Below are 20131 nucleotides of genomic sequence, written 5' to 3' on the forward strand. Positions count from 1 at the left end.
CCCTTATGGTCCACCACGGACAATTTAACTAGTACAAGTCAAAAATAGACATTTGGTGAACGGAATTTTTATAATTAATATGTATATATAGCAATTATTATCCATGCCTCCTTTAATTTTAAATAAGCATTTTTATTTGATATGTTATAATCTAAGGAATGAATCTATTTACTATAAATTTATTATATTATTTTTTATTAAAAAATATATTAGAGTTATCTTATTTAGCATGCAATATATTGGTCTTGATCGTGCACTTGGCTCAATTTTTCACGCTACAGTAAAGATTAATGAAAAATAAATAGAGTTACAATTTTATGTTTTATATGCAATTTACAAATTGATTGGTATTTGTGAAGTACTATTCTCTCTAATTAGATATTATGAGTTTGTCTTTTGAAAATGACCTCCAAAGAGAGAAAAAATTTAAGAGCGGCATAAGATCTTCGTTTGCAATTAATGTAGAATACATAGCAACCTCATTTTAGCAAGTAAGCTTGAGGCTTAATTATAAGTCATACCAACTCTTTATTTGTAATCGATGTAGAATACGTACCAACATCATCAACACCCAACTTTGAGACGTACGTTGATATGGTCTTGTTCTACACAAGGCACCATTGATGCGGCAAGAAATACCTAACGCATGCTATCTAATGTATATCCCTAATCTACTACTTTAGTCATTAGATTTTGAATTTTTTTTTTTTATCCAAATCAAATTTTGTTGAACTAAATCAATCATAAAGCATGTATAATACACTTCTTATGTAATTGTTCACTTTCTCTGAATTGTACACCAATCACAGGCCAAATGTACTGTACTTATCATATAATGGGTTCAGGTTCGACTAAACTGGTGTGGTTTAAAAGTTCTCAAATTTTAAAATATTCAGATCTAAACCAAGTTTGATTAAATCAAATCAATTCGAAAATAAGTAAAATACATTTGTCACGTGGGTTTGCCGGTGTAAATGAATATAGGGAGGAGAATGCAGTTCTCATGGGCTGGATATGGGCCACATTGAAGCTAACCTGAGCCCAATCTGATCACAAGGCCTCGGCCCACCGGTTCTCAACACTTTGATAATTCAATTAATGCCCATTAAGCGTTATATGGGAGGGCCCAACCCAGATCGGAAAGTTGAAGATTTATTTCTTTTGGGTTTACCCAGAGCCCAGCCCAATTACAATTTCCTTTTTGGGGATGACCTGTAAACCAGATTGTTTTACATGAAATTCAACACAAACCAAAATTTTTGATCTGGCCCTATAAAAATAAAATCACTCTCTCTGACTCTCTCTTTCTGTGTCTCCCTCTCTTCGATCTCTTTCACAGGTAAACGTTAACAATTTTTCAATTTAGGGTTCATCTATGTTCTTCAATTTAGGAGGATGCCGGTGCTTAGGGATTGGTTTTATCGAACAGAAATCTATGGGATCAATGCTTTGACCTCTAATTGTTGTTTATTGATTATTTAACTTGATACACTTTCGCTTTTTATGCATTGCGGAAATTGCAGCGGTTTGGGTTTGTTCGGCGGTGCAGTATGGATTTTGTATCCAAGTACCAGGTAATTATGGAATGTTTTCCAGCTTTATTGCTCTGTAAATACTGAAGGATTACCTTTGGTGTACCGTTGATTGGATACTTGAAACGGTATTTTTGTTCTACTAATTTCAGATTTTTAATGTAGCATTAGTTTTAGAAAAGCTGTTGCTAATTTACAGTAAATTTTCTAATGTTTTCTCAGAAACTTTGAGCTTCTCCTTTTATATTATGTGGATTGCGTTTTAGAAAGTGCCATCAATTTGACTGGCTTTTGATGCAGGGTGTTGTTGGGCGTGTTTTTAGAAATGACAATTCGAGCTCAAATGAAGACAGGTAACTCTTTCATGCTTGAGTGCTGCATACAAGCATAGTTGAATCAATGCACATCCTGTAGAATGAGCTCAAAGGTCAAATATATTAATTTATGATCAATTGTCAATGCAGAAGTGATGGTTTATTGACTAACTTTTTAAATTGGACTTGGAGCTTTTAACATTGTTAATTACTGAACTAATCTGTTTGGTGATGGTTATTATCAGTCTCCCTGGACGCTTGCAAAGAGTCCTCTGAGATTGAGCTTACTAAGCTAAAGTTCAAGCGCAGATGTATCCTGTTTCATATGTTAGGGCTTAGGGAAATGTTATTACTATGTAATCTCATCACTGGCTGTCAACCACCTCATTAATTACTTTAGTGGTTTCCTAGATGCTCCAATCTCATAAGTTCACTCAAGAAATCTTCTTCTGTTTCTTTTATGGAAGTATGCATAATTTCAGTCTACAAGAAGATACAAGGAAAACAAATGCTAATTGTATCCCACTTGCATTTCATTTGTCAATAATGAAATAACATGCATGCCACCAGCCATTCTTTCCAGTTTGCCATTGTTAGGAAGGAAAAGGCCTTTCCTGTAGAGAAGGTGGCACCGCTGGATGAAAAATGGAGTGAATTATATTGCCGTCTCCATGAAACATAGGAAGATCTTGTCAAATCTGGCAATCTGAATAATCTTCTTGTCATTTAACATGCTACTATTGTTGGTTATTTATTGACAACACATTTTTATAGTTATGTCGAGCGCTTGCTGGATCGCATCAGCAATGGTGTCCTAGCTGAGGACAGGAGGAGTGCCATGGTTGAACTTCAGTCAGTTGTGGCTGAAAGTAATGCTGCACAGTTAGCTTTTGGGGCAATGGGTTGGTTCTTCTCTTCTTCATGAAATAGCTACTCCCTCCAATTTATTTTCACATTACATGGTATCATTTGTTCCCCCAACTCAATTTTATTGCAGGCTTTCCTGTACTATTGAGTGTCTTAAAGGAGGAGCGCGATGATGTAGAAATGGTTTGACACTTTCTTCACTTAATTTGTGAAATCTCCTCTTCATTTCTTTTAGCTAGTTCCCTTAACATTTCATGTCATACTTCCTAAATTTGTCAATGTAGCAGCAGGCGTCCAGTCATGCAGTCTGAATCTGCATTGCATTATGTGGACTAGAATGTGGTTAGATATTGTTAAGGAAATTAATTGATATAAGATCATCAATTTCTTGACTTCAGTTTTCTGATAAATTGTTGGGCAGAAATTTCATCTATCTATATGTTGCACTTCCCTTAGCCGAGTTCCGATCTTGAATTATGTCTGTGGTAACTTTCGAATGATGAAACTGTGTTGTGACCTTAAATAAATTGTTATGTCTTGGCTGCTTGCTATTTAACTATATATAAATGTTCAGAGTTTCATCAAATAGCTGCCTTCTATCCACAATGAATGTAGGCTTGCCTGTGATTGTATATTCCGTCTGATTATGCTTAATGTTAAAAGTTTTCTTTGGAGGTATGAAGGTCCGAGGGGCTCTAGAAACTCTTGTAAGTGCCTTAAGTCCAATTGAACATGCAAAAGCATCAAAGAATGAGGTCCAGCCAGCTTTAATGAATAGTGATTTGCTTTCAAGAGAAGTGGAGAACATTTCTCTTCTTCTGAGTCTGCTAGTAAGATTGCTCTATGCCAACTGTTCTAGAATTGATAAATCTAGGTCATGTCTGTTTATGATTTTCTAATTTAGTACCTTTGCAGGCCGAGGAGGATTTCTATGTCCGATATTATACATTGCAGTTGTTAACAGCCCTTCTAACAAACTCCCCAAATAGGTGTGACTTATTTCCCTTTTGTTCAAGACTCTCTCCCCCTTTTAGCATTTCTAAGAGTAGCCTTTGGAGATCTTTACAGGCTGCAAGAAGCTATTCTTACGATTCCTCGTGGTATTACAAGGCTAATGGATATGCTCATGGACCGTGAGGTATCTTGCTGGTATAGTTAATGAAATTCTTATTTCCCATTGACCCCATTCATGTTAAATTCACAAATACTGTTGGTTTTCTTTTTTGAGGTCATACGCAATGAGGCATTATTACTTCTCACATACTTGACTCGAGAAGCTGAGGTTAGTTTTCCCCCTCTAAAAAGCCATGTTGATAAATTCTTCCTGTTACATATTTCTGTTTTACCTTCTTCTTTACTGTCGTAATCTTTACCATTCAGGAAATTCAAAAAATTGTGGTCTTTGAAGGTGCTTTTGAGAAGATATTTAGCATCATCAAAGAGGAAGGAGGTTCTGAAGGCGGTGTTGTTGTCCAGGTGTTTATAAACGAACACTTAGATTTGATGATAATACTCAGTCAGCAACAAGTGAAAGCATTTCTTATTCATCCTCAGATATTTGGCATTGAAAGACTATTGACATGATTACCATGCATTTTTCTATTGATACTAGCCAAAGAAGTTTATTCATCTTCAGTTCATTTACTTTTGTACATAGTAATCATCAGAATAATGCTATCATCAACTGTAAATTTTGGTGGCAAATCCCTCTCTCGTGGTTGAATTTCTCTTCCTGATGGGTCTGTCAATTTACCTATATGTGTGCATCTTCCAGTTTCTTACATCTGTATGCTTTGAGGTATCACTGTTTATGTTAACTTCGTATGAGAATGCTTTCTATGAGCACTGAATTCAGTCTATTAACAGGACTTCTAATCTTTCTGTTCTTTGGTGCTGCAAACAGGATTGTCTGGAACTTTTGAACAATCTTCTCCGGAATAATGCCTCAAACCAGGTCTCTGCTTATTTTTATTATTTACATACACTTTTGATAATTACTTTTCATTAGCTGAATGATCTTAACTGCTTCTAAGCTGACCTGCAAGCTGTGTAGGTATTGCTTAGGGAGACAATGGGCTTTGACCCTTTAATATCAATCTTGAAGCTCAGAGGAAGCACCTATAAGTTCACACAGCAGAAGGTTAAACAATAAATGTTTTTAAAAGTTTCTTTCCTTGTTCAGGCTTGTCCTCTGTAACATGTGTTTTCGTGGAAGTTTTTACTTCTGACTTGTTTATGTTTTCTGAATTAACTGGTTGCCAGTAGACAATAAATCTACTCAGTGTATTGGACACAATTAACTTGCTACTACATGGAGGTCAACAAACTGATCCTGGAAAAGACACCAATGGGGTGGCAAATAAAACAGTCTTGGTTCAGGTTTATGCTCAAAGTCTAAACTTCTTTCTCAGCTATTATGATCTATAGTCTGATTTTATATATTTCTCACAAAATTTTTAGGGCTAAAATATACTTGACATTTCCAAAAATCTTTTGGTAAATGCAGAAAAAGGTGTTGGACCATCTTTTAGTGTTGGGAGTTGAGAGCCAATGGGCTCCTGTTGCTGTTCGTTGTATGGTAAGATAACTGTTCTACTGTGATGTATTCTTTGTGATTCTTTAGATCTTGTGTTTCATCATCCCATTCTTGTTCTTTTTGCTAATGAGTGTGTTTGGGTGAGTTTCTAAGAGAGTCATTGTAAGCCTTATTAAATGTTTTTGTAGATTATAAAAGAGAGATCTGAGTTGAAGACAAATCTATCTGACTTTAAAATATTGCAATTTGCTGCAATAGATAATAATCTTTGTAATGCATGTTTATACTGAAGTACAAGTTTAGCCTTCTGTTATGCTACATGTTTGTGATTATTCATCTAGCATGCATGCAAACATAACTGGTTGTGGGAAATTTTGCAGAACTTTCTGATGTTCATTGGTTGATGGTATAATTCTTCAGGCACTCCAGTGCATCGGTGATCTGGTTGTCAGTCATCCAAAGAATTGCGATGCCCTTGCAAGTAAAGTAATTGGAGAAGACCCTCATGTTGAGCCTGCATTAAATTCTATCCTTAGGATTATTTTAAGGACACCTAGCGTGCAAGAGTTCATAGCAGCCGACTATGTCTTTAAGAGCTATTGCGAGGTTTGTTCATCTATTGGATTGTTCTCTCCATTTGTGAGCAAGTAGGTTATATGCTGGGTAGGACAATAGAGCTAGGTTTCGTCATCAACTCTTTTTTCTTAATTTCGTATTATCATAGTTCTTACAATTCCAATTTGGAAGAATAATTACCGCTTGCTGATCCAGTATTTTTATGTTTCTCATGTTCCCTTGTGATTTATTATTATTTATTTATTTTCTTTTTTACTTTCATTAACTGTTAATGTGGAACAGAAAAATCCTGATGGTCAGAGAATGTTGGCTTCAACTTTAACTCCTCAACCACACTCAATGGTTAATGCGCCATTTGAGGATGATGTCAACATGTCATTTGGAAGGTTATCTTTGTTTTCAGTTCTTTAGTGGATACTGACATTTAAAATGTTGATAGATTTTTTTTGAAAGTTCTGTTTTTTGCAGCATGCTACTGCATGGCCTGATACTGAGTGAAAGTGATGGGGATCTTGAGGTATGCTGTACACATCATATGATTTATAATTTTTGCATACTTCTTTGTTATGAGAAATCTGTCCTTGAGAATTTTCCAAAACTAAGCTGCATTTGGTTCTTCCAACTTGTAGTTCCGTCCCCCTTCTTTCATATCTATATTTTGGTAGGGAACGTTGACCTTTTTATGATGCATTGTTGTGCTTTAGAAAGGGACAAAGCTGAACAATGAGAACATTATATCTTGATTTTTGGTGGTTGTTTTTACTCTCTGAATTTCGATAAATCTGTTAAGCTGTTTCTCGAAATTATACATGATGGTTTTTAATGTTTGACATTCTAATTTCGTAGAACAAAGTATAAGCTATAACTATGCATGTTGAGTCATAATCAATAAGTTGGAAGTTTGGCTTGGACATGCACTCACGACATGTCATACAAGTTCTATAAGTCCAACTCCTACTCACCATCTGGAAAAGAGGGAGAGAGCAAATGTTGAAGGGGTTTGCAGGAATATATTTTGCTCACTTTCCCCATGAATGTCTAGCTCCCACAATAAAATGGACAGAATGGTTCTGTATCTTTTGAGTCTGCAGCTGCAGATAAGCCAAAATACTCACTTAAAAGTTACCTGAATGCATGCTTCTGCTAACTAGCATACTCACTCTACCATATTGGTCTATCCATCTTGTCAATTATACTCAAGGTCATAGTTCACCTGTTCAAAATGATGCTGTGGCTCATCCTTGCTTGTGCCTATCTCATCCTTGTTCTACCACATTGCCTATTCTCTTGCGCAGGCTTGCTGTAGAGCTGCAAGTGTCTTATCTCATGTTTTGAAGGATAATATTCAGTGTAAGGAGAAGGTATGTGATTCTTTCCTTGTTTAAATCTTTCGTTGTTGTTTTTTTCAGACATCAAGAGAAACAAAATCTCTTGAAGAAAAGCTGGTTTCAAGATCTGAGCATCCACCCTGCGTGGGGTTGAAATTCCTGTATACATCTCTTTTCTTAGTATGACATGGAAGCTGTTGCAGGTTCTTCAGATTGAACTTGAAGCACCTAGACCATCACTGGGGTCTCCAGAGCCTTTAATGCACCGTATGGTGAAGTACCTGGCTCTTGCCTCTTCCATGGTTAAAGATGGAAAAGCTGGGACATCTGGTCCTATGTATATTCAACCAATTATCTTAAAGCTTCTAGTTATTTGGCTCTTTGATTGCCCAAGTGCTGTCCAGTGCTTCCTCGATTCACGTCCTCACCTCACATACTTGCTTGAGTTAATTTCAGATCAAACTGCAACTGTATGTGTAAGGGGATTGGCTGCTGTACTATTAGGAGAGTGTGTAATACATAATAAAACCAGCGACAGTGGAAAAAGTGCTTTCAGTATTGTTGATGCCATAAGCCAAAAAATTGGTCTTACTGCATACTTTTTGAAGTTTGATGAAATGCAGAAGAGCTTGCTTTTCACATCTGCAAAGCCAGCTCTTGCGCGCAAACCATTGACTCGATCTACTGCTGCGAGCATGTCTGAGATTGAAGATGTTGACGAAAATGAGACCACTGATCAGAAGAATGAGGATCACCCAGTTCTTGCAATGGTGCTTGATTCTCAGTTTGTTTTCTTTGTAAAGGAATTAGAGGCAAATATTAGAGAACAAATTGTAGAAATTTACAGCCGTCCAAAGAGCCAGGTTGCAGTGGTCCCAGCAGAACTAGAGCAGAGCAGTGGAGAAAGTGATAAGGAGTACATCAAACGGCTTAAAAGATTTGTGGAGAAGCAATGCCTTGAGATACAGGTATTTTAGTTGTGGCTTATCTGTATAATAACAATTTGTTGCAAATATTGGAAAGTTCTTGATATTATTGCATAACCTCATCTTCAACATTTCAAAAGATGTTTGGACACTTTCATCTGAACTTAATATGAAAAAATCATCTGATCACTGAAATTTCCCACCCTGTTGTGAGGAACTCTACTTACCCTTTCAGTCTTATGTTCTCTTTGCTTCCTTTATTTTACAAGGACCTTTTGAGTCGGAATGCTACTCTTGCTGAGAACGCAGCAAAGACAGGTGCAAGCGGTTCATCCCAGCTTGAACATAGAGGTACTGCTGGATCAGAAAGAGTCCTAGTTGAAACTCTCCGTAGGGACCTTCATGAAACTTCCCAAAGACTGGAAGCTTTGAAAGCAGAGAAAGCCAGAATTGAAGTTGAGGCTTCAACCCACCAAAATTTAGCAGCCAAACTGGAATCTGACCTGAAAAGCTTGTCTGATGCTTACAATAGCCTGGAGCAGGCCAACTTTCAGCTAGACCGTGAAGTGAAAGCCTTGAAGAGTGGTGGAGCTTTGCCTATTCCAGATATCGAGGAAATTAAAGCAGAAGCAAGGGAAGAAGCTCAAAAGGAGAGTGAAGCTGAATTGAGTGATTTACTCGTCTGTCTTGGGCAAGAGCAGAGCAAGGTGGAGAAGCTTAGTGCAAGGCTAATGGAGTTGGGGGAGGATGTTGATAAGTTGCTGGAAGGCATTGGAGATGATATGGGAGTTCCGGAAGATGATGAGGAAGAAGCAGAGTGAGCTTTCTCTGTAATTCATCGAGTTGAATCATTCAGTTGACCACGTTTTTCGTTACTACACATTTTACCAGTGTTTATCCGTCAGCTTGCTTGTACATTGCTTGTAACTGTACAGTATTCTCATTATTTATCTTGCTAAAATTCTGAACCAATTTGGATTTTTCACGTCAGTGTTGAGTGGACAGTCATTTAAAACGCACATTTTATACATCAATATGTGTGTTGATTCATTTTTAGGTGCCGAATAAGGATGTAAGCAGGTCGTGTTTGGGGTGGGTTTGTCAAAATCCCAGCAGCCCAACCTGCCAAGAACGTCTGATTGCGGGATTATTAGCATACATCTACTTAAACGGGAATGGACTATTCGTGGTTCCATAGTTGTAGAAAGCCCATTTTGCGGCCTATAATGTTGGGGCCTTTGAACCACTTCGCTTTCCAATTACATTATACAAATTTGTTGTAATCATACCACCATTTCTAGTTGTGGTGGGTCGAAGTCTTTGGTATTGAGAATGATTAGTAAAATATTGAAGCATGTCGGATGCTGATGTGCATATAGAATATATATATATTTTGTGACTCATAACACTTGATTTTGTGAATTTTGATTTGTCTTGAGGTTTAAACCCACCGCACACAGTGGATTTAAGCTCGAAGCAGATGTTAAACTCAATATCTCCATATTGAACCACAAATCCCCTAAGGACCTGTTGACTGTTGAGGGGCTATGGGTTAATAATTGCGGGAAACAAAGACGATGCCCCAATCCCCAAACCCCACAGAACCTTTTCTGCTCAAAAGCATCCGTCCCCTCGTTTTAGCTTTTACATACCACATGTATCATTATAACCTTTATGAACAGCCTTTTTCTCCAAATTCCCAAAACTGTGCTACCAGTAACGGACCACCTTCTCACATACATGCTCATAAACTGAGATGATTTTTTAAAAAAAGAAAAAATATACCAATTTGAAATGAAAAATGTCATCTGTTGACTGCTTCAATGTAAATGCATTGAAAATAAACAGACTTTTAAATTTTATTTATTCAAGTAAAAGCACCGACTACTCTTCTGAACCTAAATATAACCTACCACCTTCTAAGGTCCCCCCAGCCCCACCTTCAAGTCATTGAAGTCGCATTCATATATGATGGTGATTTTTCCAACAGAAATTGACAACTTCTACTTTCTTTGAAAAAACACAAACAAATGGGACCCCAACACACACCGCCGAACCTAAATCATCACTATTAAATAACCACCACCAAAGGGCCCAATCCGCACAGTTCGATTCATAAAACGTTGCACCCGACACAGACATGTGAGATCCCAGAACCCACCTCCTCCCTTCATATAGAAACACACACAATGGAACTCAAAATTTTGGGCTTCATACCATGAAATTCCGACAACAAAGCCTCAAACAAATATGCTTAAATACACAACTTGAACTACTTCATTTTCAGTTCTTCCTAACCTCTGTCATCAGTGAGGAAATGGCAACACTGTTTCCAAGAAATATGAAGGGCGTGAATTAATCAAATCAAGGAATACATCTAACAAATACAGCTAACGGGTCGCCATTATTATACTTCACTGATCTCACCTTCCCCGCATACACCCACGTCGATCGTCAAGCTTTTCTTTTTTGAGCTTAAGACCCGGCAACAGTTTCTTCTCGGGGACTGTCAACAAAACAAATTAATATTAATCAGACAGTCTCAAACTAAATGAATTGTACATACAACGATATAAGTATTAATAGAAATGTCTCGGCTGTGTGTGAAGACGTAATATCAAAGTTTCTTAGCTGTCGAAGTAACTGTTTGAAGGGTTCTGTCCTGTTTTGTCGGTAAGAGAATTCTTGATTATGAAACTTAACATCAAAAGTTGACCTTTGCTGGACAATTTTCTTGGTTTAGGTATTTTAGCACTTTTGTGCACATGCATAGTTTTCTAACATTAAAATCTTGGGGAGAAACAATTATTGCAACATGAACTAGGCAGTACACATAAATAAAACACAAACTAGGTAGTGTAATGTTTAAGAATGGATGAGTTTGATGAAAATGTGAAGAATGCTCACCCTATCCCATAGATGAGGATCAGGCTTCTTGTACACTTCCACCCAATCGATGTCACCTGGTTCAGCCATCTTCCATTTGCATAGAGGCTGAGGAGTGTGGTGGCGTGTGTACTCACTCGTTGTCAGGTTCATGTTTGACTTGATGTTTGCCCTTGACAAATAGAAAACAAAGGGCTTCTGGCACGGGTTTCTCATAACCGGCCTTGTGTTGAATGCATATGCCGTGTAATCAGCTCGTCTATACCAATTCAAGAATGTCCTCGATGGCATCTCTATCTCTCGAGGTGACAAAACCCCACGAAATATTTGAATAGCAAAGCCCCAAGATACGGATACAGTCCAGCCGTTCGTTTTGTCATAGCAAATCGATTGCTGCATTAAACCAGCTGAGTCGAGCTGCATAGGAATTTTCAGCCGTTGTAGAGCTTGTACCCGAGTTACGTTTGGGAATATTGGCTCAACGACGTCTAGGTGGTGTAACGACACCAATGGAGTGACGGGGTGTGCAGCAAGAAGACCAAATAAGTTTCCATACACATCATACTGAATTTGCATCCACCAAAATTCACTGTTAGAATTCAATCACCACTTTTCAAAACTATGATTAGACACTACACTAAAGCAACTATAACATAATACCAACGACATTCCACCAACGCATTCTCCACAAAACACTTGTCACAGAGATATTGTTGTTAGCTAAGGTCAGTGGGTCGGGGATGACAATGATACCAAATAGTGTGTTAGAACCAGCAAAGATTGAACAAAACCTGGCCCCACAACAGGTCAACCACCATGATTTAATGAGTGGGACAAATTTGAGTCCACCTACCCCTCATTGGATTCTGGGGTTTTTTGCCACAACTGAGGTGATAAGTCTACCAAATTGGAAGCCCAACACATGGAAACCCGTGAGCTATGGCCTAGTAACCCCTATAAACTAATCGCCCTCAATTTCCCAACACAAATCCATAAACTTCAAAATTGTTAATCAGAACACCGAGTAAAACATCAAGAAAAGCTTCTTGCTTTGCTAAAACTACTGAAATTTCTGAAGTACACTGCACACTGTCTTCTTGTACACAAGACTCGCAGAGCAGAAGCAGCATTTTTCATCTTCTTTTAGCTATGCAATGATTGCATCAACAAGGAACCATGTAAAATAAAAAGACTTAACCTCAAACAAAAAGGTCCCAAGATTTCTAGCACCATCTCAGAAAATGCATGTCGACAAAACCCCCAAAATAGCTAAGGTAAAACAAGAACCCCACAAAATAAAAGAAAAGCAAGAACATCCAAAACCCAAAAGCACTGCCAAAAGCAAGAGGCAAAAACCCCAGCAAAAAATTAATAATAAAATGAAATGAAAGAGCAACTCATTACTCACCTGGTGAAAGCCAAGTTCTTTAGTGAGTGGAACTCCGAGTTCAGCCATACAAGCCTGCATTCTATCATCAGAACCGTACAATCCAGGGTACCTCTGTATGCATCTATCCTGCATCTTCTCAAGAGCCTTGGCCAATGGGTAGCTTATGGCAAAACCCCCACCCCCGTAAGCCATCCCATAAGAAAAATATATGTTCTGCAAATGGCTTTCACTCAAGCTCCCGACGTAATAATACTGGTTGTGATCATACTTGTTCAAAATCCTCACCAAATTATCCGTCACAAACACAGTATCATCGTCCCCCATCACGAACCACCGCACATTCTCCATTCCACCCAACCTCAGAGTTTCCGACACAATTCTTGAAATCCGGATGGCCGACCGGTGGCCCTGCTTGTTCTTATAGGCGAAACGTGACGTGTCGCCGGAAATTCTCAGCTCCGGCAGGCTCCCGCTCTCGTTACTGTAAGTCTTCACGGGGCTGTCGAGCCAAACAATCCCACGCATTTTCTTCTCCGGCTCCCACCATAGCTTTATGTACTCTTTCCTCTTGTCCCACAGCTTTGCGGACGCCGCGATGCCGAAGACTATGTGCTCTAGCCCTGTTTTACCAGATTCTTGGCCTCCCAATTGGGGTGCTCTTGCCGTGGCGTTCTCAACCGTGCTGTTTGCGGGCTCAAGAAGCCGAACAGTTTGATGCCGTTCAGGGAAATCATCTTCTTCACAAACGCTGTGGGAAGACGAAACCAGCTTCAATGTGTAGACCATATAAGTAGCTGAGACGAACAAAATCAGCCACACCATCAGCTTAGGCAACGCTTTACCTTGGGCGGCCGCCACCGCCATCGGGGCCCCCGTCGGGGTCCTCATCGAATCCCAGATGAACTTCTCCGGATTATTCTGGGCCGCTTTCATTTTCCTTTACGACTTGGCCAAAAACCCCCCAAACCCAGAATCAAAAAAAGTAAACAAATTCCAATAAAGAAAGAATCGAAACCCCGCACTCAATAACTGCAAATCTTTTCTAGAAACCCAAATGGGCTTTGGTTTCTTCCTCTTGTATGTGGGATTGCGGTAGAAAAAAAAACCACGGATCTGAGTAAATTAAAGAAGGGAAAAGTGAAAATGGATAGAGAAAAATGAATGCAGATGAAGAAGGGAAAGCGAAAGCATGCAGAGGTGCCAGGTTGCACACTCTTCTCTGCAGACCTGACCCTCTTTACATGTATAATTTGGCACCAAATACGATGCCTGTGCATACACGCTTTTTCTACTATTAAATGAGATGTCTGTATGTATGTATGTAGATGTAGATACGTACAGATTTTTTGTATATATAGGTGGGTGGAGACGGAGCTATATAGATCTGTTTGTTAAACACTTGAACAATTTCCGGAGGTGGGGTGGCGGTGGGCGTAGAGATGAATATTACTGGGATTATGATTTCTCTAACTCGGATTGCAAAAGCGTGTATCTGGAACTCAAGAGACACAACACTAAACACCACAACTCATGTAAATGTAGGTAACCGGACCAAAGATCACTCATGTCACATTATATACACTCATGTCACATAATTATATTTAGTTTTAGACCTCTCAATTTATAATTTATTCACATAAATTATTATAATTTTTATATAATTATAAAAATCACTTTTGTAACTCAAAAATAAGAATTATTTATATAATATATAATGTTTTTGAAATGTATGTATATTTTTGTAGAGATATATATATATATTTTCAGAAGATCGAAATAATTTTGTGAAAATAATGAATTAGAGATATAAATCTAATTATCCTTTATATATAATAATATTTAAGATTCTCGATTTTCTTCACATTATATAATATATTCCAAAAATTCTTGTTTTATTTTTTTCATTTTTAGAAAATTTAACAACAGAAATAAAAAAATCTAAATCTTAAAAGCACTTTCCAAAATTTACAATTTTTTAGTGAAATACAATTTTACTTGGAACAAAACAATAAAGTGACGAACTTTATCTATAAATTGAGGTTTGCCCACAAATGGTCTGAATTTTTTATTATAATGTTTTTTCTTTACAGTAGAATTTAAAAAGATTTGTGCAAGATTATGATATAATAAGTTTAATCAGAACATAAAACACGTTTTAAGCAATATTTTGTTGTCAAAGTTGCAAAATAGGGTGCTGATATTAATTTATCATAACTTGATGGGCAGCCCAGAAAGAAATACAAAAGTTTTATGAATTAATAATGTACATTTCTTGGTGTTTGAGAAAAGCAATTAAATGAAACTAAGTGTATGGAAGTGAAAATTACGCAACTCCTTTTGTATTAATTGTCTTAATTGTGAATGCTGCATAATTAATGTAAATATTAAGCAAACTTATATGGGTAAAAACAGAAATAATTAAAGTTCGTTACTCTTTAGTGTAATTTAATCATAATTATATTGTAGACCTAGAAATTGATTGCTTTTGGCTTTTATTTACCCAAATAAGTTTTGGCTAAACTCAATTTTCATAAAATAAGTTTGACACATTTGCGATATATTTTTAAAGTTATACACCAATCACATAATAAGTATATTATATGTATTTAAAATTAGTTCAGATTTAATGAGATACTGTGTGTACCATAATTTTCCATTATTATGTGTATAGCCAATAATTTTGTCTCCTAATGATCAAAGAAAAATAAATGTAAATGGTCCTTTGACCCAGTCACAGTGCATTTTTTTTTTTTTTTTAAATATGGTGATAATTAAGAGATATAAATAACATTTTTTTTTTGTTTTTCTTTATGTACAGAAATTATCTGAAGTTCAAGATAATACAAAGTTTCTAATTTAAAAAAATGATTTTTTTTATAATTATATTTTTATCCCCTGAACTATGGTAAGTTTACACAAATCGTTCCTATTTTTTGGATAATTATATATACATCCATCAGAAACGTCGATGTCATTCACACAAATCACTCTTGTTTTTTTATTAAAAAAATGTCAACGTACACAAACTACCCCTGTTGTTTTTTTGTTATGAGTGGTTTCTGTAATTATATAAAAAATAAGGGTGATATGTGTAAATAGACCACGGGTAAGGGTCTAAATGTTGTTATTTCTTTTCCACTATTAAGAGTGATTTTTATAATTACGGAAAAGAATAAGAAAAATTTATATAACCCGACCATATATTAAGGGTGTAAATGTATTTATTTTTTTATTTTTTCAATGATTATGGTTGAATTATTGAGTTAGGTGGCATATTAAAATAATGGCAATTGTCATAAAAGTTTGTAGGACTAAATTTAAAAGTGCAGTTGAGAATCTTTTATTTTATTTTTACGAATGAAAAATCATTAATTAGGGGTGAAGCAAGTGAGAATTAAATATTAATTTGAGTAGTCATACTATGGTCAAGCTCTACTGACATGGTCTTAATTACTTGTACAAGGACATAGATAGTGTTAATAAAAGTGCACATTGTTGATATCGCACGTAAAGCTTTAACAAATCTAACTCTAGATTGTATCAATTTGTATAATGTTTAGCATAATTATAAATACTTCTTGATATTTGATAAAATTATATGATCTAAATAGATGGAGTTTGGAATTGTCAACTTTGCTCTTATTTTAATTTTTTCTTTTTCCTAAGAACGTTTGGATAAGGTGGACTGAAAATTTTAAAAAATTATAAAAAAAAAAAATATTATCCACTTTGTCCATAAAGATATTTTCAAAAAATTTTAAAAAATAAGTAAAAATTAGAATTTATAGTCCACTTTGTCCATAAGATATTTTCATAAAGTTTTAAATTTTTTATTTTAAATTCGACTACAATATTATATAATTCAATTACAGTCACAAGAACATTTGATTTATAAATTTAAATTAGTTTCAGCCAGTTGTGATTTTAAAATCAATTGCTTCAAAGTTAGTATTCATAAATTCGTATGTTATAGCAAACGAGGTCATATTAGACTTGAAACCTCACAATTAAAGGTTAAAAGTTCGAGTTTTATGAATATATGTATATATATATATTTTTGTACTATTTTTTTTTGTCTTGTTTTGAACGTATTTATTTATTTAGAATATCGGTATATTGAACCGATATTTAAATTTGAATATATTGAATAAATTAACTAACCCATACTATTTTTTTTAAAAAAAAAAATTATCCGTATGCTGCATATTGCGTATTTTTTGACCAATTTTTCAGTTGTAATTCTGAAAAAAAGTGTATGATTATACTCATCTATACATTTATATAATTGAAGAGCATTTTTTTGGAGTCTTCAATTATTTGGTATGTCAATTTATTTTAATTAGGATAAATTACAACTACGTCTCTAGGTTTGTCATAATTATGAATACCCCCTCTTTGTTTAAAAAATTATAAATACCCTTCATGATGTTTCATGAAATTATGTAATCTTTGGATGGTAATATGAAATTGTCAACTTTGTCCTTACTGTATCTTTTTTTTTTTAAAAAAATTTAAAACTTATAGAAAAGATCAAATGGGGTGGATGAAATTTTTTTAAAAATTATAAAAATATTATCTACTTAGTCCATAAAAAAATTAAAAAATAAATACAATTATAATTCTTAATCCACAAGGACATTTTATTCAGTTTACCACAAAATATGGATGAAAATCAAACGAATTGGGCTAATTGTTAGACAACCGTTAAAATCAGAAAGGTAATGGTAATTTTTCAAACAATAAAAAAGTATTAGTAATTATGTCAAATCTCGTGAGAAATCGTTTTAATTTACTTTTTAATTATTTTATTAAATTTCATTTCTCTCTCATTCTCCCTCTATCCTCAACTTCCCATTCTCTATTCTCAACTTCTATATTCCTATTTAAAATAAAAATAAAAATTCACATTTCTTTTTCTTCTCTAATTTTTTCCAGTATTTTTCATTTAATTTGATTAATATATATATTTTTGAAATTATAATACTTTGTAAAAATTATATTTTATTACGCACACACATATGAATATGCCATATATATTAGTATATATTAAACGACGAAATCCAACTTAGCATTTCCTTAACTACTTTTATAATTTTATAGCAATTTCCTTAAATCGGTGGTTATAATTTTTAGGAAAAAGCGATAAAATTTTACTAATTTAATTGGGAGAATCAGATTTACAAGAGACGGCAACAAACTCAATTTATCGAGGATCTCTTGTTTGAATGGTGTTCGATTCATACAGACGTAGGTAGTTAATTTACTAATTTAAATAATAGTATGTTGTTCGTTTATTTTGTTGGTTCATTTAAAAATATTGAAGTAATGGGTACTGAATGTCGTAATAATAGTATGTTAGTTAATTTAAAAATATCAAATTATTTATTTTAATAAGAAAAGGAACGAACCCAATTTAGCAAATATGAGCGCTTTAAGCAAAATTTGAATTTTATCCACATTACTGCTCCAATTTGCACAAGATCTACTAAGAGTAGATTTCATGTTAAAAAGGTAACTTTTTTTTCTCTACTAAAGAATCATGTCCCTATCTTAAATGTTGTGTAAGTTTTTTCTTTTTTTCTTTCTTTTGATTTTAGAATATGACATTTATCTTTATATTATGCAGTTCGTTGTAACATTTCGTACGTATATGCATATGATCTTTAAATGATTGTTTTTCATATGATTGTACAACTGACTTTATATTTGTTTATGTGGCTCTTGCTAAGCGGTCAGTAGATCCAAAGTTGGACGGTTCGCAAGGCACACTAGGGTAGTAAGGATTGCCAGTTAAGGCTTCGTTGTTCAATTCCCACTTGAGTGTCCTTTCACATATTGATCGGATGTATTTTGACACTATATATCTCATGTATTTAAACCAATTGAAAATTAAAAACTATTTGATTTTATTGGTGGAATGACTTTATGAAATATAAAAAAATTATCAATGTATTAAAAACCACAAAAATCACCCTAACCCACCTTAACCCCAATTTTACTACGAAGTACAGATTGGATGATTGTAAGGTTGGGTTTGAGTTAAAAATCGTTAATATTGGGTTGAGCCGGAAAATTATGCAACTCCCCATGACTTGCAACCCCGTAACACTCTTACTTGAAACGATTCTCGTCAATTGAGCTGATGAAACATCTTCATTTTATAAATTTCAGTCTTATCTTGAAAATATAATTATTATAATGACAAAGTATTGTGATTTATAAACAGCACAAACAATTTATCCGCAATCGATATGGGTTGAGTGCCAGCATAAATGTTCGATGTGAAGCGCCTCTCTGGGTGCAAATGAAGAAGCTTATATAAAGATCATTGCTTTCATTGTGGGAGTGTTGAATATCGTCCTTGTTTGTATATTCATTTTTAATTGTTTTGTCGACATATTTGGGGGTATTTGTGAGAAAAATTATATTTTATGTCCAATAAACTATTTTTCTTTAATCCCATTAATTTTGAATCTATCGTATTGCATTCCATAACTAAGAAAAATTTACAATTTTAGTTCTAAATCTTACTTCCATTAATTTTTTTTACAGAAAATAGCATGTTATGACACGAGCATCATTAAGTCTTTAGGGAAATTAAGGCTATTTCCATCAGAAATTTAACGAAATTAAGGTTTGGGACTAAAATTATAATTTTTTTTTTTAATTATGTAATGTAATGAGGTGAATCCAACAGTAATGAGATCAAAATCATAAAAAGAATAACTTGTGGGATGTACGATGTAATTTTCTCGAATTTGTTATATTTGCTACTGGGCTTCCATTATTAATTCTTGCAATTTTTGCGGTTGATGACGAATAAATTGATAGCGGATTTGTTGTTGCATCAAGAATGATATTGACAAACGTTCTACATCAGTTCCAATTAATGTGTTTGAGTTTTTTTCCCAAAGTCATAAAGTATTTGATTTATCAACTTGTGTGGGTGGTGCGTTAAATCATGGAATTAGCTGTCGGTAAACTAAAAATAATTCTTTTATATATATATATAGAATGTAATTCTTTACATTATTCTTTACGTGGATTTAAATTTAAAATCTAATTTAATACATTAATAATTACGTTAAAACGAAATAAAAAAATAATAAATTATTATATAAGTAGACATATACCCACATTTGTGGGATTTGAATTTACAACTTTTTAGTTATAATGCATCAATCTTGCTGATCGAGCAAGATCTCATTAGCAACTAAAAAGAAAGGGATGATTACACAGTCCTCCCATCGTTTTTGGTGTAATTACACGTGATTTTTCTGTGGTTTGAAAATTTACATTTTATTTAACAAATAGATCCATCCGTTAGTTAAAAATAATGAATTGTTGATATTAGTAAAAAAAAATTGAATAAAAATTCATATTTACCCTCGATTATTTATCTATAACTTATTACAAGTCAAACAAATATTTTCTAAATAAAATACTCTTATAAGGGTGAAGATATACCTTCTTACATGCATTGTCATGTGAAGATATATAAAAAATAGTTTGGTCAAGATAAATTAATTTAGGTAAATATAAATTTTCATCAACTTTTTTATTAATTCAGTAAACATGATGAATTTTTATTAATGTATATTTTATTTATTAGAGAAAAATAAATATAAAAAATATTAAATATTAAATATAATTTTTCAAATCACAAATTTTCTTTAATATAATGACATTAAATTTTAAAAGAGTTGAGAAAAATTATCCCAAAGTTCAATCTCGGGTGGTATAATTTTGACCACGGAGGGTAAAAATGGGGAAGAG

At 34.4% G+C, this 20131-nt stretch overlaps 2 protein-coding genes across 3 annotated transcripts; one reads left to right on the forward strand and one right to left on the reverse strand.

Annotated features, from left to right (window-relative positions):
• The first annotated feature begins 1204 nt into the window (after positions 1-1204).
• On the forward strand, positions 1205-9064 carry GC6 (golgin Putative 6). 2 transcript variants are annotated; one of them, XM_011082619.3, is made up of 20 exons: positions 1205-1339; positions 1524-1574; positions 1833-1885; positions 2621-2748; positions 2844-2896; positions 3397-3543; positions 3629-3702; positions 3782-3851; positions 3942-3995; positions 4094-4189; positions 4617-4667; positions 4767-4853; positions 4979-5092; positions 5220-5291; positions 5670-5855; positions 6108-6211; positions 6294-6342; positions 7121-7186; positions 7357-8121; positions 8349-9064. In XM_011082619.3, exons 2-20 carry the CDS (start codon positions 1551-1553, stop codon positions 8898-8900), a joined length of 2745 nt encoding a protein of 914 aa, XP_011080921.1. In that variant the 5' UTR covers positions 1205-1339; positions 1524-1550; the 3' UTR covers positions 8901-9064. The 2 variants fall into 2 exon arrangements, with proteins under 2 accessions (XP_011080921.1, XP_088738018.1); XM_088881892.1 differs by lacking the exons at positions 1205-1339; positions 1524-1574; positions 1833-1885; positions 2621-2748 and having other exon boundaries at positions 3389-3543.
• Positions 9065-10269: 1205 nt separating this feature from the next.
• LOC105164063 (uncharacterized) lies at positions 10270-13889 on the reverse strand. Its single transcript, XM_011082618.3, has 3 exons — positions 12374-13889; positions 10987-11529; positions 10270-10585 (listed from the first exon to the last, which is right to left on the reverse strand). Exons 1-3 carry the CDS (start codon positions 13286-13288, stop codon positions 10487-10489), a joined length of 1557 nt encoding a protein of 518 aa, XP_011080920.1. The 5' UTR covers positions 13289-13889; the 3' UTR covers positions 10270-10486.
• Positions 13890-20131: the final 6242 nt, after the last annotated feature.

This window comes from Sesamum indicum, linkage group LG6 (assembly GCF_026168435.1).
Source record: "Sesamum indicum cultivar Baizhima isolate 11 linkage group LG6, ASM2616843v1, whole genome shotgun sequence".
Lineage (NCBI taxonomy): Eukaryota > Viridiplantae > Streptophyta > Magnoliopsida > Lamiales > Pedaliaceae > Sesamum > Sesamum indicum.